Source organism: Pterocles gutturalis, unplaced genomic scaffold, assembly GCF_000699245.1.
Source record: "Pterocles gutturalis isolate BGI_N339 unplaced genomic scaffold, ASM69924v1 scaffold24949, whole genome shotgun sequence".
Classification (NCBI taxonomy): Eukaryota; Metazoa; Chordata; class Aves; order Pterocliformes; family Pteroclidae; genus Pterocles; species Pterocles gutturalis.
In genome coordinates this window covers 64,996-80,600 of record NW_010129068.1, presented here as the reverse complement: position 1 = coordinate 80,600, position 15,605 = coordinate 64,996, and the positions used below count along the sequence as shown (strand labels likewise).

General features: G+C 43.4%; 1 protein-coding gene across 1 annotated transcript in view; it reads right to left on the bottom strand.

The window, feature by feature from the left end:
* The window catches only part of OBSCN (obscurin, cytoskeletal calmodulin and titin-interacting RhoGEF), a gene marked incomplete at both ends in the record, with an annotated part of 105,657 nt that overhangs the window by 27,784 nt on the left and 62,268 nt on the right, over nucleotides 1–15,605 (bottom strand). Inside the window, 11 exons of the mRNA XM_010079841.1 lie at nucleotides 2,922–3,194; nucleotides 4,355–4,621; nucleotides 5,853–6,119; nucleotides 6,819–7,085; nucleotides 8,935–9,198; nucleotides 9,574–9,840; nucleotides 11,216–11,479; nucleotides 12,812–13,075; nucleotides 13,602–13,865; nucleotides 14,173–14,436; nucleotides 14,995–15,258. Of these exons, the coding sequence (XP_010078143.1) occupies nucleotides 2,922–3,194; nucleotides 4,355–4,621; nucleotides 5,853–6,119; nucleotides 6,819–7,085; nucleotides 8,935–9,198; nucleotides 9,574–9,840; nucleotides 11,216–11,479; nucleotides 12,812–13,075; nucleotides 13,602–13,865; nucleotides 14,173–14,436; nucleotides 14,995–15,258 (2,925 nt within the window). The remainder of the gene's footprint in view (nucleotides 1–2,921; nucleotides 3,195–4,354; nucleotides 4,622–5,852; nucleotides 6,120–6,818; nucleotides 7,086–8,934; nucleotides 9,199–9,573; nucleotides 9,841–11,215; nucleotides 11,480–12,811; nucleotides 13,076–13,601; nucleotides 13,866–14,172; nucleotides 14,437–14,994; nucleotides 15,259–15,605) is intronic.

Genomic DNA, 15,605 nt, shown 5'->3' with positions numbered 1-15,605 from the left:
AGCACTGTCCCGGCTTTCTTCCACTGCACAGCAGCATTTGATTTGGAGATTTCACAGCTCAAAGTGATGGTGCTGCCTTCTTCTGCTTGCTGGTTCTGGAGTGGCTGTGTGAAGACTACTGGCAAAGCTAAACAGAGGAAAAATAGTGACACAGTCAGCATTGACACACAGCCTTGTGTTTAGGGAAACTGTGGTGCCTTTCCAAATTTCATTTAAACTCAATTCCAGAATGACTTTAAAACCCAAACAAGGAATGACAGAAAGCGCTAAATTTCCAGGAGCACTACGTGTTCTGCACTTCCCAAGAATCACCGGGCACTGCACGCACCAAGCACCTCTGGGAATATGTTCCTTCTCACACAGGAGTGGTCATGGATAGGGACTCTCCAAATGGCTACCAAAGCCAAAAATCAAAAGCCTACATCTAATAATCTAAGTTCTTGTGTATTTGGGAGGGCACATGGAGAAATATCATGATACAATGCCCCTCATTTGAAAACTGGACCTGGAATAGAGATGAACTCTGATGTCTCTGCACTGATGTGTGTCACTGATGGGTCAAGATGGAGTTTTGGTGACTTACAATGCACCACATGTAGAAGTTTAGTTCCTCAAGTCCAGTTACCTGGAAGAACCTTGGTGGCTCCACATTTACAGCTGAATTGGCATTTAAAAGGGAAGGAGATGGGGTTCTAGAAACCACAGTGAACTCACAGGAACCAGTTGCATATAAAAGACATCTGAGGGCACTTGTGGGTGATTGTAGGAATGGATGGTGTATTCTGCGGGACAGCTGGGCAATGGCTGAGGTCAAGACTTCTGTACTTTTTTTGTATTTTCAGGGAAGATATCCCATTGTACAGCTAAGTCCTGCAGCCCTAGGGCTCTCGGGAGCCAGAAAATGAATACGAAGAAGAGTCTTTGTGAAGACCTACTCTGTCAGACTGCATCACTGTTGATTCAGAAACCCCCATCACAAAAAAAGGACCAAACTCTCTGTCCCTGAATCTTAAGTACAGAACGTCTAAACTAACCCAGAGTTCCCTACAAGGTGAAGTGAAAGCTTTTGTCACCTTTCACTACCAAGGATGCCATGGTTTGCTCATCTCCAGAATCACAGATGTAGTCTCCAGCATCCTTCAGCTGTAGATCGTGGATGAGGAGCTCCACAACAGACCCCATCTGCTTCATCTCATACTTGTTGCTGGCTTGGAGCAAGACCGACCCTTTTTTCCACCTCACTGGTGCATCATGTTTGGAGAGCTGGGCATGAAGGGTGACTGTAGAGCCTTCCTTGGCTTCCTGGTTTTGGAGTTTTTTTTCAAAGAGTGCTGGAGTGGCTGGGAGCACACAGAGACACAAATGGACAGACACCATCAGAGGATCTGCTTTACAGTACAAATAATCTGGTATCAGTGAATCCTGGAGTTAGGGGGATAGCAGGCATGTGCGTGCTCTTCATGGGAGAGCCCTCAAGGAATATTTCAAAAGACACCATTTCACAAGAACGTCCTGGCTCCTCTTTATTTTCTTGATCTTGTATCTCAGAAAAAATCACCTTAATATTGTATTTGTACCAGATTAATTTTTTTAAAATTGACAATTTGACCTATTTTTAAGAGTCTATGCACTAGTATTTAAGTGCCTTGCTCATCAGCTGGAGTTGAGTGCCCAAATAAGTTTGAGCACTTTGAGTCCTGAGCACCTTTTTCAGGTGGAACTACAGCTCAAAGGGTGATTAAGCATCAGAAGTGGTCTCACTCTAATTTTAGCTCCAGTCTTGATTTTTTGAGTGACCAGAAATTGGCCCTTGGGTCTAGGATTGTGGAAGCAGTTACTGCACTTGGGTCCTCCATGGGCACCACAGGACTTAACATAACTTCTGAAAGCAAAAGGACTCAGCTGCTTTATGCCAGCAGAGTACATCTCAAGTCAAGGATAGTAGACAGAATCTTCTTGCTAGGACTAAGCTAAGGAAGTGGAACAAGTTTCTCATCTTAAAAAGAAAAATAAAGCAACCTACCTTTAACAGTTAAAGTGGCTGTCGTTTGTTCGTTTCCATTATCACAGGTGTATTTGCCAGAATCTTCTGGTTTTAGGTGATAAATCTTTAAAGTATGGATTGTTCCCTCCTGCCTGATTTCATACTTGGAGCTCGGGGAAATCACCTGAGCGCCCTTCTTCCACTCCACCACAGCGTTAGGCTGGGAGACCTCGCAGCGGAGGACGGCTGTTTCTTCTTCTTGCAGTTCGGTGCTCTGTAATTTCTCCTTAAAAACTGGAGGTGGCACTGAAATTACAAACACAGCAAAGGCATTTACAGTCACCTTTATCTTGTTTCCTTGCAGCGGTAAAGCTACAGCTGAACAGTTAAGTATTAAAAAACACTTAAACTTCTGTGTTATATATTGGGGAGTTAAAAGTGAATGGATTTTGGATGAAAGCCCCTCACAAGCATTTGTTGAAGATGTTCAAGTACTAATCAAAAACTTTACAGATTTGTTTTTAACTGATTCAGGTGGGATGGAGACTTTGACCAGATAAGCAGCTTCAAAGAGGGAAGAAGGATGTTTGACTGAGAAATTCTTCAAAACAGTGTTTAGAGAAAGAAAGTTTCCAAAGAAGAAAAAGAAGAGGGAAAACGGAAGCAATGAAAATTACAGATCTGTCAATCCACATCCCAGGGCTACCCCAGTAGTTTCTCTAGAAACTGGTTAGCTTCAGGACCCCGGTGACATAGCCACTATCCATGGTGATGACAGTATATGGGACCACATCAGTACATCACATATGCTCTGGAGCAGAAGCACCCTGGGCAACGTGGGCTAACAAGGGTGAATAATGGCCTTGAATTTACCATTAGCATAAGCAAAATGTCACCTGTTCTCCTGTTCCTTTCCCACACCACAGAGAGCCGTTACCTTTTACTGTGAGCTCTGCCGTCGACGTGTAGGGTCCCACTCGGAAAGTGATGGTGCCAATGTCCTGCTCAGTCACCTTCCTCAATGTCAAGGTGTGAATCTTTCCTTTTTCCACTGAGATCTCATTCATTTCATTATTTTGCAGAGCAACATCTTGTAGCTTCCATTCAACGTCCCTTGCATTTTCGTGAGAAACCTGGCACCGAAAAGTGACATCGTCCCCTTCAAACACCACCATGTCCTTCAGGCCACTCACGATGGTCACGTCAGGCTCTGCAAAGAGTCCATTAATAGTCAAGCCATGAAAGGGAAAACGTGGATCAAATCATAGAAACATTGAGTAATATAGGTTGGAGGGGACTTCTGGAGGTCATCTGGTCCAACCACTGCTCAAAGTAGGGCCAGCTTACGGCAGGTTGCTCCAGCTGAGCTTTAAGTACCTCCAAGGATGGAGGTATCACAGCTTCTCAAATCACACTTCAAACAGTGCTGAGCCACTGCTTTCAGTGTACTTGATAACATGGCCAATATCTTTCAGTTAGTGGTTTTATTCCTTGCCCTTTCTTGGAGATACATTGAGTATTCATTTTTTTTTAATTACGTTTGAGAACGTCATTGGGTGAATAAGGTGTGAATGCTAGAAGCCAAGTTCAGGATTTTGAAACCCATTACATTTCCACGTAGATATCTTCACACAAAACCATTAAAACCTGATCCCCTCTACTGTCTTTTTGCAAATGAAATTGCATATACTCTGTGCTGGGGCTCCAAACCGGTTGGCTCTGCGCTCTCAGCAGGACTTACTGGGTTAGTGTGAGCACAGGGCATTTGCACTTCAGTTTGCTCAAGTCCTGCTTCTAGGACAGCTGGGCTCCTGCAGATCTGTGCAAAGATCATACAGCCAGCCTGCAACAGGCAAAAGCTATATGAACCCTGAATCTGCCGGGGAACACCAAAGCAGAAGCAGCGCAATCTTCATCTGAGCAAACGGATTTGTACAACTGAGGTCACCATCTGCACGAAAGCGGTGGAGCTGGGCATAACGTACAGAGTATCTGTAATACTGAGTAGCCTGTAGAGATGCTAACGGTGATTGTTCCACACTAGTTGGTCCAAGCTGAAAGCAAGCCCTGGTTGTAACGACATTAAGGCCAGATGCAGCTGCCATGTGACTGGAAGCTGGGGATGGACCATCTGTTCACTCACATGCATATGATGTCAAGCAAATATTTCAAGCCATGAGTCAAAAATTACAACTGCCTTATCCTCTCCTGTCCACCAAGTGAATCTTTGCTTCGGTGCATTCACTGACCGTAAGATTTTTTTAATGATACACTCCCTATGCTCTGTGTTTATCACAAGGGTAACAACTCTGTTGTAAAATCTTAGCATCCTAAAGTGAAAATCCTCTTGTCCCAATAAACAGGTCTTGCCTTTCACGGTCAGTCTTGCAGAGCTCGTCTCATCTCCAGCCTTGCAGGAATACTCTCCGGCATCACTAGGCTCCAGGCGATGAACACGCAGCTCACGGAGGGTGCCGTCCTGCCACATTTCATACTTGGAGCTTGAGTGAAGGATGACTCCATCTTTCCTCCACTCCACTTCTGCTTTGCTAATGGAAAGCTCACAGCGCAGCCTGGCCGTTCCTCCCACCTCCACTTCTTCATTCTTCAGCTGCTGCTTCAGCCGGGGTTTGATGGCTGCAAGGCGAAAAACAATTAATACACAATCCATTAGCTTGAATGCCAGGTTCGCACAACTCAGCAGAACACACCCGGGGTCTGATGCTGCAGAACAAATTTGCATTAAGTGGTTATATGATAATAACAATATTTTTTTTCTCTGTAAGTAGACCTATATTCCATATAGCCAGACAAGGAGAAGATCAGAAATTTCCCCAAATATGTTTGTTTCCCGTAAAGTCAACAACATCTGCTCTGGATACTAAAAACCTCACCATGCATAAAGAATTTGACGAAGCAGAGCCTGGTACTTTCTGATTAAAAATAGTGTAAATGTGTTAATTTTTACTGAAATACTCAGGACTTCCAACATCACAAATGAGGTAAAACTTTAAGCACATCTCTGATTTCTCTGCTGTCTTTTTAAGACACTAGACCATCAACCGTGAATCCTTCCAGATGATGCACAAACAAATGGACTACATTTATTCAAGCGAGGAATGGAACAGCTCAGAAAACAGCTTGTCACTGATGAAAACGAGAAGGGAATATCCATCGTATGTGTGTGTCAGAGCAGTTGTGAAAACAGGAATCTCAGTGCTCGTGGTTCCTCCATCTAAACCCTCTTGTGGTACATGCAAAGCAAGCACAGGGCTCTTTCACTCATAGTTGACCCAGTGGCTGCTTCGTTGGTCATGTTCAGCCAGGAGGATGTAGTTGGAAAGGTTGTGGCTTAGATCAAAACCACAAGTTCCACCCAACAGTTTGAGATGTCCGCAAACCACAGATTAATCACAGACGTTATTCCTGGTTTGTTTAAACACAATGTTCTCAGGATCATCACGGGAAAATTTTTTCAATTTACAAAATTGAAAATAGTAAATTTTAAAAATTCTTTTCTAAGTGACTTATGATTAGTTATTGATTCAACTGAGCCAGCAATGAATGCCAAGTGCCAAAAAGAAAGATGTATTAGAATTTCAGAACCCCATGATGCAGAATTTCTTGCTCTCTCACACCAGAGGAAGGGGTGAATTCACTGTACACTGTGCTTTACAGGCTTAAATAGCCATTCTACAAATCCTGTCCCACAACATCCACTTTTTTATATTCTGTTTATGACTGAGCACCTGTTTTCTTTGTTATTTTAACTTTTGGATTGGTTTATTCACCAATAAATAAAAGAATATCATCCACACAATTTCACCAATCCCTTTTATCCTCCGTTCCACTTCGATGCAATGCTAACCATTCACTCTGAGGACCGCCGTGCTCTGCTGGTCTCCTGTATCACACGTGTAATCAGAGGCATCTTCTGGTTCTACATTATGAATCACAAGTTCAGCGGTGCGACCACTTAATTTAATTTCGTATTTGGCGCATGGGAAGAGCTCCATGGTGCCTTTCCTCCATTCCACTGTTGCATTATCCTTCGTCAGCTCACACTGGAATTTCACCGCAGCTCCTTCTTCTGCCTCCTTGTCTTTGAGCTCCTTTTTGAAAAGAGCTGGCAGAGCTAAAGAGGGGGGGAAAAAAGAAGCGAGAGGAGCTTTTATTGAAGCCTGAGCCAATTCCTGGTTAACACAGTTAGACCGACACTTTGGAGAAGAAGATACTGTTCTTTGCAACAGCTGTATTCCTAGACAGGATCCATGTTTTCTAATTTTCCTGGAGCTGCTAGGAGACCTTGCTGCATCAGAAGCAGCCATCTGCAATTATAACATTTATTTCCTTTGTTCCTTGACTCAAATCCTTCCCAGGATTGAATTCTTTGAATGCATTTATCTTTCTGTTGATCTAACCATGATGTCAAGAGTAAAGAAGTTCAAAACTCCATGGACAGCCTTGAGAAATCAGGAAGATTGCTGTCAATCTTCTTCCAGGATTTGGAAGAAAATCTTTTACTTTAATCACATGTCATGTGAAATGTCCAAAGATAATGTTAAAGCATTGCTCTTTCTTTAATTTCTCCCTATAAAGCTAGAAGATATTTCTTCTTAGAACCCAAAACTCAAATGCACAGCACTGGAAGAACAAGATATCACCCTCTGCCATGCTAATTTTTTAACAAAAATAAGAAACCCTAGTATGTCAGATAAAAAGGAAAATATTTATAGGGAAAAAAAATAGTGTGCTTTAAAATATTCACATTCAAACTGTTGCTTTGCATGTGAGATGGATTCTCTTGCTTTAGGAGTCAGCTCACAACACCTACCTTTCACATTTAAAGATGCCTTGGTTTCCTGATCCCCAGTATCACAGCTGTATTCTCCTGTATCTTCTAATTTGAGATTATGTATTAAGAGCTCTACCAGGCATTCCCTCTGCCTCATTTCATATTTCTGGCTGGGCTGCAGCCCCACTCCTCCTTTCCTCCATTCCACTGCAGCATTGGGTTTCGACAGCTCACAGCAGAATGTTGCTGTACTTCCTTCCTCTGATTCCTTGTTTTGTAGGGGTTGCTTAAATACGACAGGCAGTGCTGCAAAATTTGAGAGGGAAATGTTTTAAGAGTATTTTGTTCTGAAAAGGACCCAATCCTACCATCTTTCTTCAGAAATGACCTATTCTAATTATTCCACGGTCTTTGGGCTCTTTGTCTTGGTAGCAGCTTTCTTGAACCGTGACGTGAACCAAGAGCTGAGGACAGATGGTGAAGTTATGAAAGATCTGGTCTTTTAGGGGATGGTCCATAGAATGGCCTGGTTTGTGATCGGAAGGAGTCAGACTTTCCTACAGAAGTGTCTCCATGCCAACTACAGATGCTTTAGTCAAAGATCACTGGGACATCTTCTCTCTTACATGGACCCTTATTCCTTAAGAAAGGTCTACAAACTTGCAATGTTAAGCAAAGAGTATTTTCCCCCCAAATAAAGTTTCTATCAACACATAAAAGATCAAGGTAGCCTTCAAAACACAAGAAGAGGCAGCAAAAGATGACAATAAAGTGAAGAGGAAATTCAGATTTCAGGCAAGGTCTTGCTCTGGATAGGAGAAAAGTTGAAGGAAAACAGGTATTTGCCCTCAAAATTGATACTTGAGGCTCAAACCCTCAAGTAATAATACAGCACATTCACATGTTATGGAAATCTTATAATCTCAGTCAGGCATTATGGCCAATTAGGCATCCCTTATGCCCACTGAAGTGTCAACAACCCAAAATAACCATCAGCCTGCCTGGTTTATTTTCTGTTATTCCCATATGCAGCCATACTCCCTGCACTCAGAGGGCAGGAGGGTTCATCATAGTTTGACATAGTGAAAACATTTAATCGCTTTGATGCTGATTCATCACTCCAGACACTGCAAGCTGAACCTCTCTACTTTGACCATGTGTCATGCTCAAGTAGAGTATGGATGCTGACATGGAACAGCAGCAAAACAGATAAATGGCCATAAAGGGAACACTGAGAGACGCTCCTTTCGCTTCATTTCTGTTGAGGCAAGGGTCAGCACTCTGCCTACCATGTACGGTTACCACAGCCGTCGTCTGCTGATGTCCAGAATCGCAGGTGTACTTTCCTGAATCGTCCAGTTCTAAGTCACAAATGACCAGTTCAGCAATGGAGCCCTGTTGCTTCATCTCATATTTCAAACCAGGGTAGAGAGTAATATCTCCTTTCCTCCACTCGACCGGAGCGTTGGGTTTGGTAAGCTCACACCTCAGTGTTGCTGTACCACCTTCTTCTGCCTCGGTGTTCTGAAGTTCTCGTTTAAAGAGTGCTGGTAGGGCTAGAAAAGAGAAATAGAACTTGCAACATATTGCAGTTGGGGTTTGGGAAAGAGAAAGTAGAAAGCAAACGGAAGAACCGAAAGAGCCTTTTTGCAGATGTCTCTAAGCCTCAATGTTCTAGATTCAAAGAACAAGGTTATTTCCCCAGAGGGGTGACAGAAATATCTGCAGAACAGGAAGAAATCGATTTCAAGACGTTACATGTGCTGTGAAGTATACACAAGCACAATCTAATCTATGATCTAAGAATGGCAGAATATTTTTCCTACTATAAAAGGAGCCAATACGTTGCCCTGACATGGAGGAGATATTCTTAAGAGCAGCAGGGAGTTGTAAGAGTTCAGATTCCCTCTTAAGGCAGACCACTTGCAGGAGAGATAACAGTTATCCTGACAGTAACACACTGACAAAATGCATTTAGTTCTGCACTGCAATTCCCATTTTCTCTCTGGTCATTCTGTTGGGCTGTATAGACCATGCTATTCTGCAGACCTTCCTTCTGAATCGTAGCCAAGTCTTCTCCGTAAGTGACACTAACATACAGCTTTTTTTTCCAGAATATATTATATTTTCCCCTTTTTTAATTTTTTTTTTTTACCATTGACTGTCAAAGTGGCAGTTGTTTGCTGTTCTCCACACACACAGGTGTAATCTCCAGCATCCTCCACATCCAGCTCGTGGATAATTAGTTTTGCAACAGCACCATCTTGACTCATTTTATACTTGCTGCTTGCTTTGAGCATCTCCTGCCCTTTCTTCCACTCCACCGCAGCAGGTTTGGTCAGCTCGCAGTGCAGAGCAGCTGTCCCACCTTCTGCAGCTTCCAGGTCCTTCAGGTCTTTTCTGAACTCTGGAGGAAGTGCTGAAGAGTGAAAGAGTTACCACAGAGAGAGTGAATATTCCTTAAAAAGCATATAGATGAGGTTCTGGGGGAGAGGATTCATGGCACGCTACTGAGCCCTGATCCAGGTCAGTGGAACACAAGGGAAAAATCTTCCCCAGCTTCCCTGGACTCTGCATCGGGACAAGGACAGTGAGAAGGACCAGCACAGCTGAGGAGGACAAAAACCAACAGGCGTGTCTTTTCCCAATTCTAACAGAAGAAAGAAGCACATAAGCAAAGTCCAAAGGAACACAAAAGCCCAAGCAAACAGAGGGGGACTGGGAACAGACCATAGCAATAGAGACTTGGGCAGCTCTAAAGTTTGGAGGACCTTGGACTCAAGGATTACTTTACCATGCACTGTTAAGGTCGCTGTGGTGGTCTTGTCTCCACACACACAGGTGTAATCTCCATCATCATTCAAGTCTAAATCATGAACTACCAGCTCCACAGCACAGCCGTCCTGTCTCATGCTGTACTTGTTGTCCATGGTGAGGATGTGATGGCCCTTCTTCCACTGAACGGGGGCAGGTGCCTTGCTGAGCTCACAGCGCAAAGTGGCCGTTCCACCTTCTACTCCTTCCTTGCTGGTCATTTCTTCTTGGAAAAATGGAGGCACAGCTGAAGGATGCAGGTAAAAAGTGTTACAAACTGTGGATATCTCCAGGGATGGGTGAGAGGAGGAAGTGAGAGGGGAAAGTTGTGACAGTTACGGAAGGGTGAGCATCAGAAGCAAAGAGAGATATGAAAACATCCTAGTGGGAGTATATACACGAATCCTTTTGGTTTTATGTTGGTTTCCTGCTAGAAAAATCACACTGTCCTCAAGAGATTTACACCCACTTTCTACAAGTTTCCCTGTAAAAAGAATTGAGAATATAATCTCTGAACTCCTTAGTTCACACGTGTTGGTGTCTTCCACAAACTTCAGGGCTTTGTACTCTCTTCTCCTACTTAGAGAGCAGCCCTGCTGAGCAATGAGTGTTGGCACAGCTCCTCACACATCATCATCCGTTCTTCCTTGAGATACCCTTGAAAAGATGCAGCCAGGGTTCACAGGTTCTTCTTGATCTCAAAGAAAACCTTCAGATGCTGATTCCCAGCCTGTCTTCTTGTCTCAGAACTTATTTTCCCCACTTAACATAACTCTAGTACTCACTGCAAGTTGTGTCCCTGACATAAATTTGGTGACCTTAACATATATCCTCTATTAACTGGGTGGGATAATGGGATATTCCACCTGTTTAATGAGGTTGGATATTCTCAGATCTCAAACTTGGTGTCTCACTCCATAAGTAGTGCAGATGAATTAAAATACCCAGGCTAAAAACCAGGTCTCGCCTCCTTGACTTGGCACATTTCCCATCTCCAGCAGCGTTGAGCTGAAATACCAGTTTTCTTTGCACAGCGACTGGTTCTTGCAACAAAATAAGACCAGGAGGAGCTCACAGAAATAATTTATTCTTTCCTGCTTAGAAAAATCAGTCTCTCAGTGCAAATCTATCTCTGTGCATTAGGCCAGAGTTTGTGGGCACAAAACCCAATATAAATGGAGCTCAGTAGAGAAGAAATTGTAACTAATAGAGCCCTTAATTCTAGATACTGCTTTTAATACCCTATCCTACACTAAAATGGTAGGTGTTGAGAAAGGCAGAAAGGAATGGCAAAGAATAAACAGATTTGTGTTTTAGAGAATAAATGCAGGAAAGGAAAGACCAAAGGATAGTGGGTTTATACGCTAGGAAAGGAATGCCAGAAGGGAAAGATGAAAGGCTTGTGTTTAAGGAAGGGAAAAGACAAAAGGAACGGCACAGAAAAAATGCAGACTGGTATTTTCCAATACACACAGCCTGCAGGTCATCAAAGGCAGGGAACGCTTTCACGTGAATGGAAATTCAGTTAATAAGGTTGAGCAAACAGACATGGAAAACTGAACACCTTGGAAGAGAGGACAAGCATTTCCAGTTAGGAAATAGGAGGTCAAGATCATTTTTACCCTGTACTGTCAAGACAGCTGTAGTCTGGTGCTCTCCACACACACAGGTGTAGTCTCCTGCATCCTCCTCAGCTAGTTCATGAATCACCAGCTCTGCCTTGGTCCCTTCCTGCCTCATTTTGTGTTTCTCACTCGCTTTGAGAATCCTCTGGTCCTTCCTCCACTCCACCGGAGCAGCCTTGGTGAGCTCACAGCGCAGGGCGACTTCGCCACCTTCTTCTGCTTCCTTGTCCTTTAGCTCTTCCTTAAAGAGCGGTGGCAGAGCTGAAGGATGCAACGTGGACAAGTGGCCATTAGAAAACCAGAATTAAAATCCTAATTTCTTCTTTGTGTTTGGGATTATTTCCCAGCCTGTTATAAACATGTTTCGTTATAGCCGGGTTCAGAAACTCTGAAAGCATCCTTCTTCAAGTGTGACATGCTTTCACTTACCATAAGGGATCACTTCCCTGGGGATCTGGGTTTTTTCACGATGAAAGAAAAATAAAGCAAGATCCAGATCTTGGATCAACAGCACTCACAAATAACACTGCTGGCTACAGTACTATTTTACCTACAAAGGGATAATTTCTTGAAGGCTGCTATTGGTTTTTTTTTTTTTTTTTTTTTACTAAAAACTTATAGCCCCATCTACATGAAATCAGCTGGATTTCAAACTAAAACTATTATTAGTTTTAAACTGAAGTTTGAGGGGCCATTACATGTAATAAGAACTTCAGGTTCTCCCTATTTCCCATTTTGGAAATCAAAACCCAATAACAAAACAATTTGGAGGAAATAACCTTCAGGAAAACTAATGATTAACATTTACCCAGAAACGTGCCTTGTGCACAACTACTAGAAGAGGGTACAGAACACAAACAGGACTCCCCAAACACTTCAGAAACAGTCCATGTCTCAGGAGAGCCTGAGGGGAGTCAGAAGTTTCTGGGGAAAAAATGGAGGGGACAGAACTGAGTCTCTTCGGCCAAAATAAGTTCCTCAGAGCCAAGGACCATTACTCCATTAAAATGGATGTTCATTACCGACAGGAGAGCAGAACGTCAGGTAAGAGATCATTAAGACCATAGATTAAGGGTAATAAGCTCTGAAAGGGTAACTCTTATCTCATTCTCCCATGTCTGACGTGCTTAAAGGATCTGGTTCCCCCAGGAGCAGCCATGGCCAGGCCACCCAGCAGAGTGACATCTCCTCCTCCCTCTGCTCCCCCAGCCCTCATGTCTCCTTTGAGCAGTTCTTGGAGAGCAGAGGGTCTGACAGACCATACACGATGTGTGTTTTGGAGAAAACTGTGGTTGGCTGGGGTGAACCACAGGGATGGGGGGAGTAGAAAGAGCTGGAAAATGTCAATGTCCAAGAAGAGGGGACTTGGACAGAAAGAAACATCTCATTTTCTCCTTTTAAAGGGGAACAGATTAATAATGACCCAAAAAATTGCCCTGAGCTATTCTTTCTCAGTAAGAAGTGAGCTGTACATGGAACGAAGAGAAAGGGATAAAAACAAAGACAAGTTACTGACCCAGGGCAGAAACAGCTGACTTTCAGACCGATGTCTATCTACAGAGCTATTTATCAATTGTAATAAGGTCTTTTTACCATGAACTGTTAAGGTTGCTGTTGTCTCCTGGTCACCACACACACAGGTGTAATCTCCAGCATCATTTACTTCTAGGTCATGAACAACCAGCTCTGCAGTGGTGCCAGGCTGTCTCATTTCATATTTGTCACTTGCTTTGAGCACTTTGGACCCTGTTTTCCACTGCACTGGAGCTGCTTTGGTTAATTCACAATGCAGAGAGACTGAAGCTCCTTCTTGGACTTCTTCATTCTCCAGTTCTTCCTTGAAAAGCACTGGAAGGGCTGGGAATGGAAAGTCAATAGAGAGTGTATTTAAACTAAGACCTCTGCATTTGTGACCAGCATCATGAATTCTCAACTGAAGTTCAAATCTGGCCAAGTCAGGGTTCTTTGGCCATTGAGGTTGAGGTTATCACTACGATGATCTGGAAAACTAAATCCAGTAGTGACAGTAAGAAAAGAAGTGCTGAGCTGACAGGTCAAAGTACAACAGGTTGGATGGATTCAAGATGCAATTGAAAGAATTTATATCACAGGGCCACCTTCCATAGGGGCAGGTCATCTCAGCTGGTCTAAAATGAGCATTTCCTAGGTGTTATTCCCTTAAATTTACAAGATTAAGAAATAGCCGTGTCCTCAGCTCCTTTTTCAGGAATATCAGACAAGAAATTAAATGTCAGAACAAGACGTTCTCTTTTCCTGAACACAAATTAATTCCCAGGAGAAAGCTGATAGGTGAACAGTTCATACAACAAGATGTTTCAGAGAAACAACAAAAAAAAACCTGTTATCTGCAAGATGAATTTACCATTCACTGTTACAGAAGCCGTGGTGTGTTGGTCTCCACACACACAGGTGTAATCTCCCGCATCCTCCAGCTCCAGCTCACGAATTTCCAGCTCAGCAAGGGCATTGTCCTGATGCATGATGTATTTGTCACTTGCCCTGAGTATTTTGTTTCCTTTTTTCCACGCCACAGCCACAGCCTTGGTCAGCACACAGCGCAGGGTGGCTGTTTGCCTTTCCGTGGCTTGCAGGTCCTTCAGTTCTTCTTTGAAAAGTACAGGCAGGGCTGAAGGTCACAAAATGGACATAGGACATTAAAAGTGACATGGTGGCACACAGACCATGGGAGGGATGGGGTGGTACAGAAGCAGAGAACATTTCAGGGTGGAAAGAGTTTCCTTTCGTCATAATTCTGGGACATAGGAACAAAACAATAGACAGAGACAGAAAAGCAGCCTGGGTGCAACCAGATCTTAGAGACAGATTACAAATTCAAAGAAACAAATTCAGCCACAGGTGAACACACAATCAATAGCAATGCTCCAACAGAGAAATACACAATAATACAGATGTACGCAGATGGTTTTTTTTACCATGCACTATCAAGGCAGCTGTTGTCTCCTGTTCTCCACACACACAAGTGTATTCTCCAGCATCTTTCAATTCTACGTCATGGATGAGGAGCTTCATGACCGTGCCCTCCTGTTTCATTTTGTATTTGTCACTGGCTTTGAGCAAACTGCTTCCCTTCCTCCACTCCACTGGAGCGACCTTGGTCAGCTCACAGCGCAGAGTGGCGGCTCGACCTTCTGTCACCTCCTCGTCCTTCAGGCTTTCCTTGATGTGTGCAGGCAGCGCTGAGGATGCAACGGGCAGAGGGTTACAATGGAGCAAACACAGCCTCCTGGGGAGGGGCAAGGTGGGGAAGGAAAGGCGAGAGGAATGGTAGGGAGCAGTCTTCAGGACTGATCTCATATGTGCTTTAGGGATCAGGTCCTCAAAAACCCTTTGTATTAGGAATGGAGGTGCAGGTGTTTCCGTTAAATCACAAAACGCAAATTAATTCTCATGACTATGACATGCAAATTCAGACTCAGAGGAACTATGCAGAGATAACAATGAACATAGAAAGAAAAAAATAATTAGAATCATAGAATCATAGAATAGTTTGAGTTGGAAGGGACCATGGAGGTCATCTAGTCCAACCCCCCTGCAGTAAGCAGGGACATCTTCCACTAGATCAGGTTGCCCAGAACCCCATCAAACCTGACCTTGAATGTTTCCAAGGACGGGGCATCTACCACCTCCCTGGGCAACCTGTTCCAGTGTTTCACCACCCTAAGCACAAAATAGTTCTTCCTTATATTACACCATAAGGTTGATAATGAGGACATCTAGATGAAATTGGTTATTACCATGTACTGCTAAGGAAGCCGTGGACTGCTTCTCCCCACACACACAGGTATAGTCACCAGCATCACTCTCGTTTAGGTTATGGATCACCAGTTCTGCAGTGACATCCTTCTGCCTCATTTTGTATTTCTCACTAGGTTTGAGCACTGTGTGTCCTTTCTTCCATTCCACTGAAGCAGCCTTGGTCAACTCGCAGCGCAGAGTGACTGCTTCACCCTCCGTGGCTTCCTCATTTCTTAACTCTTCTTTGAAGAGAGCAGGAAGGGCTGAGAAACAAAGGAGCAAACATTTTCATGATATGCAGTTCTAGGCCACCAAAAAAAAGGAACCTTGATGTTTACTCACAGAAGGAAGATACTAATTTGTTTCATAACAACAAAAGAGCCTCAAACTGTGTAAATTTGCTGATTGGTTTAGATATGCATGGTTTAATGGGAAAACCTCATGTGTGGTCAAAACTATAGCTTTCTCAAGGTAATTCAGCCCAGGAAAAGTGATATAGCAGGTGACACCATGATCAGGAAAAAAGGGGAAAAGGAAAAAAAGAAGAGGCTTTACCTTATGTGTTAAGGATGCCTGCAGACCCAGCCTGGGAGTTAGAATGAGGCTGAAG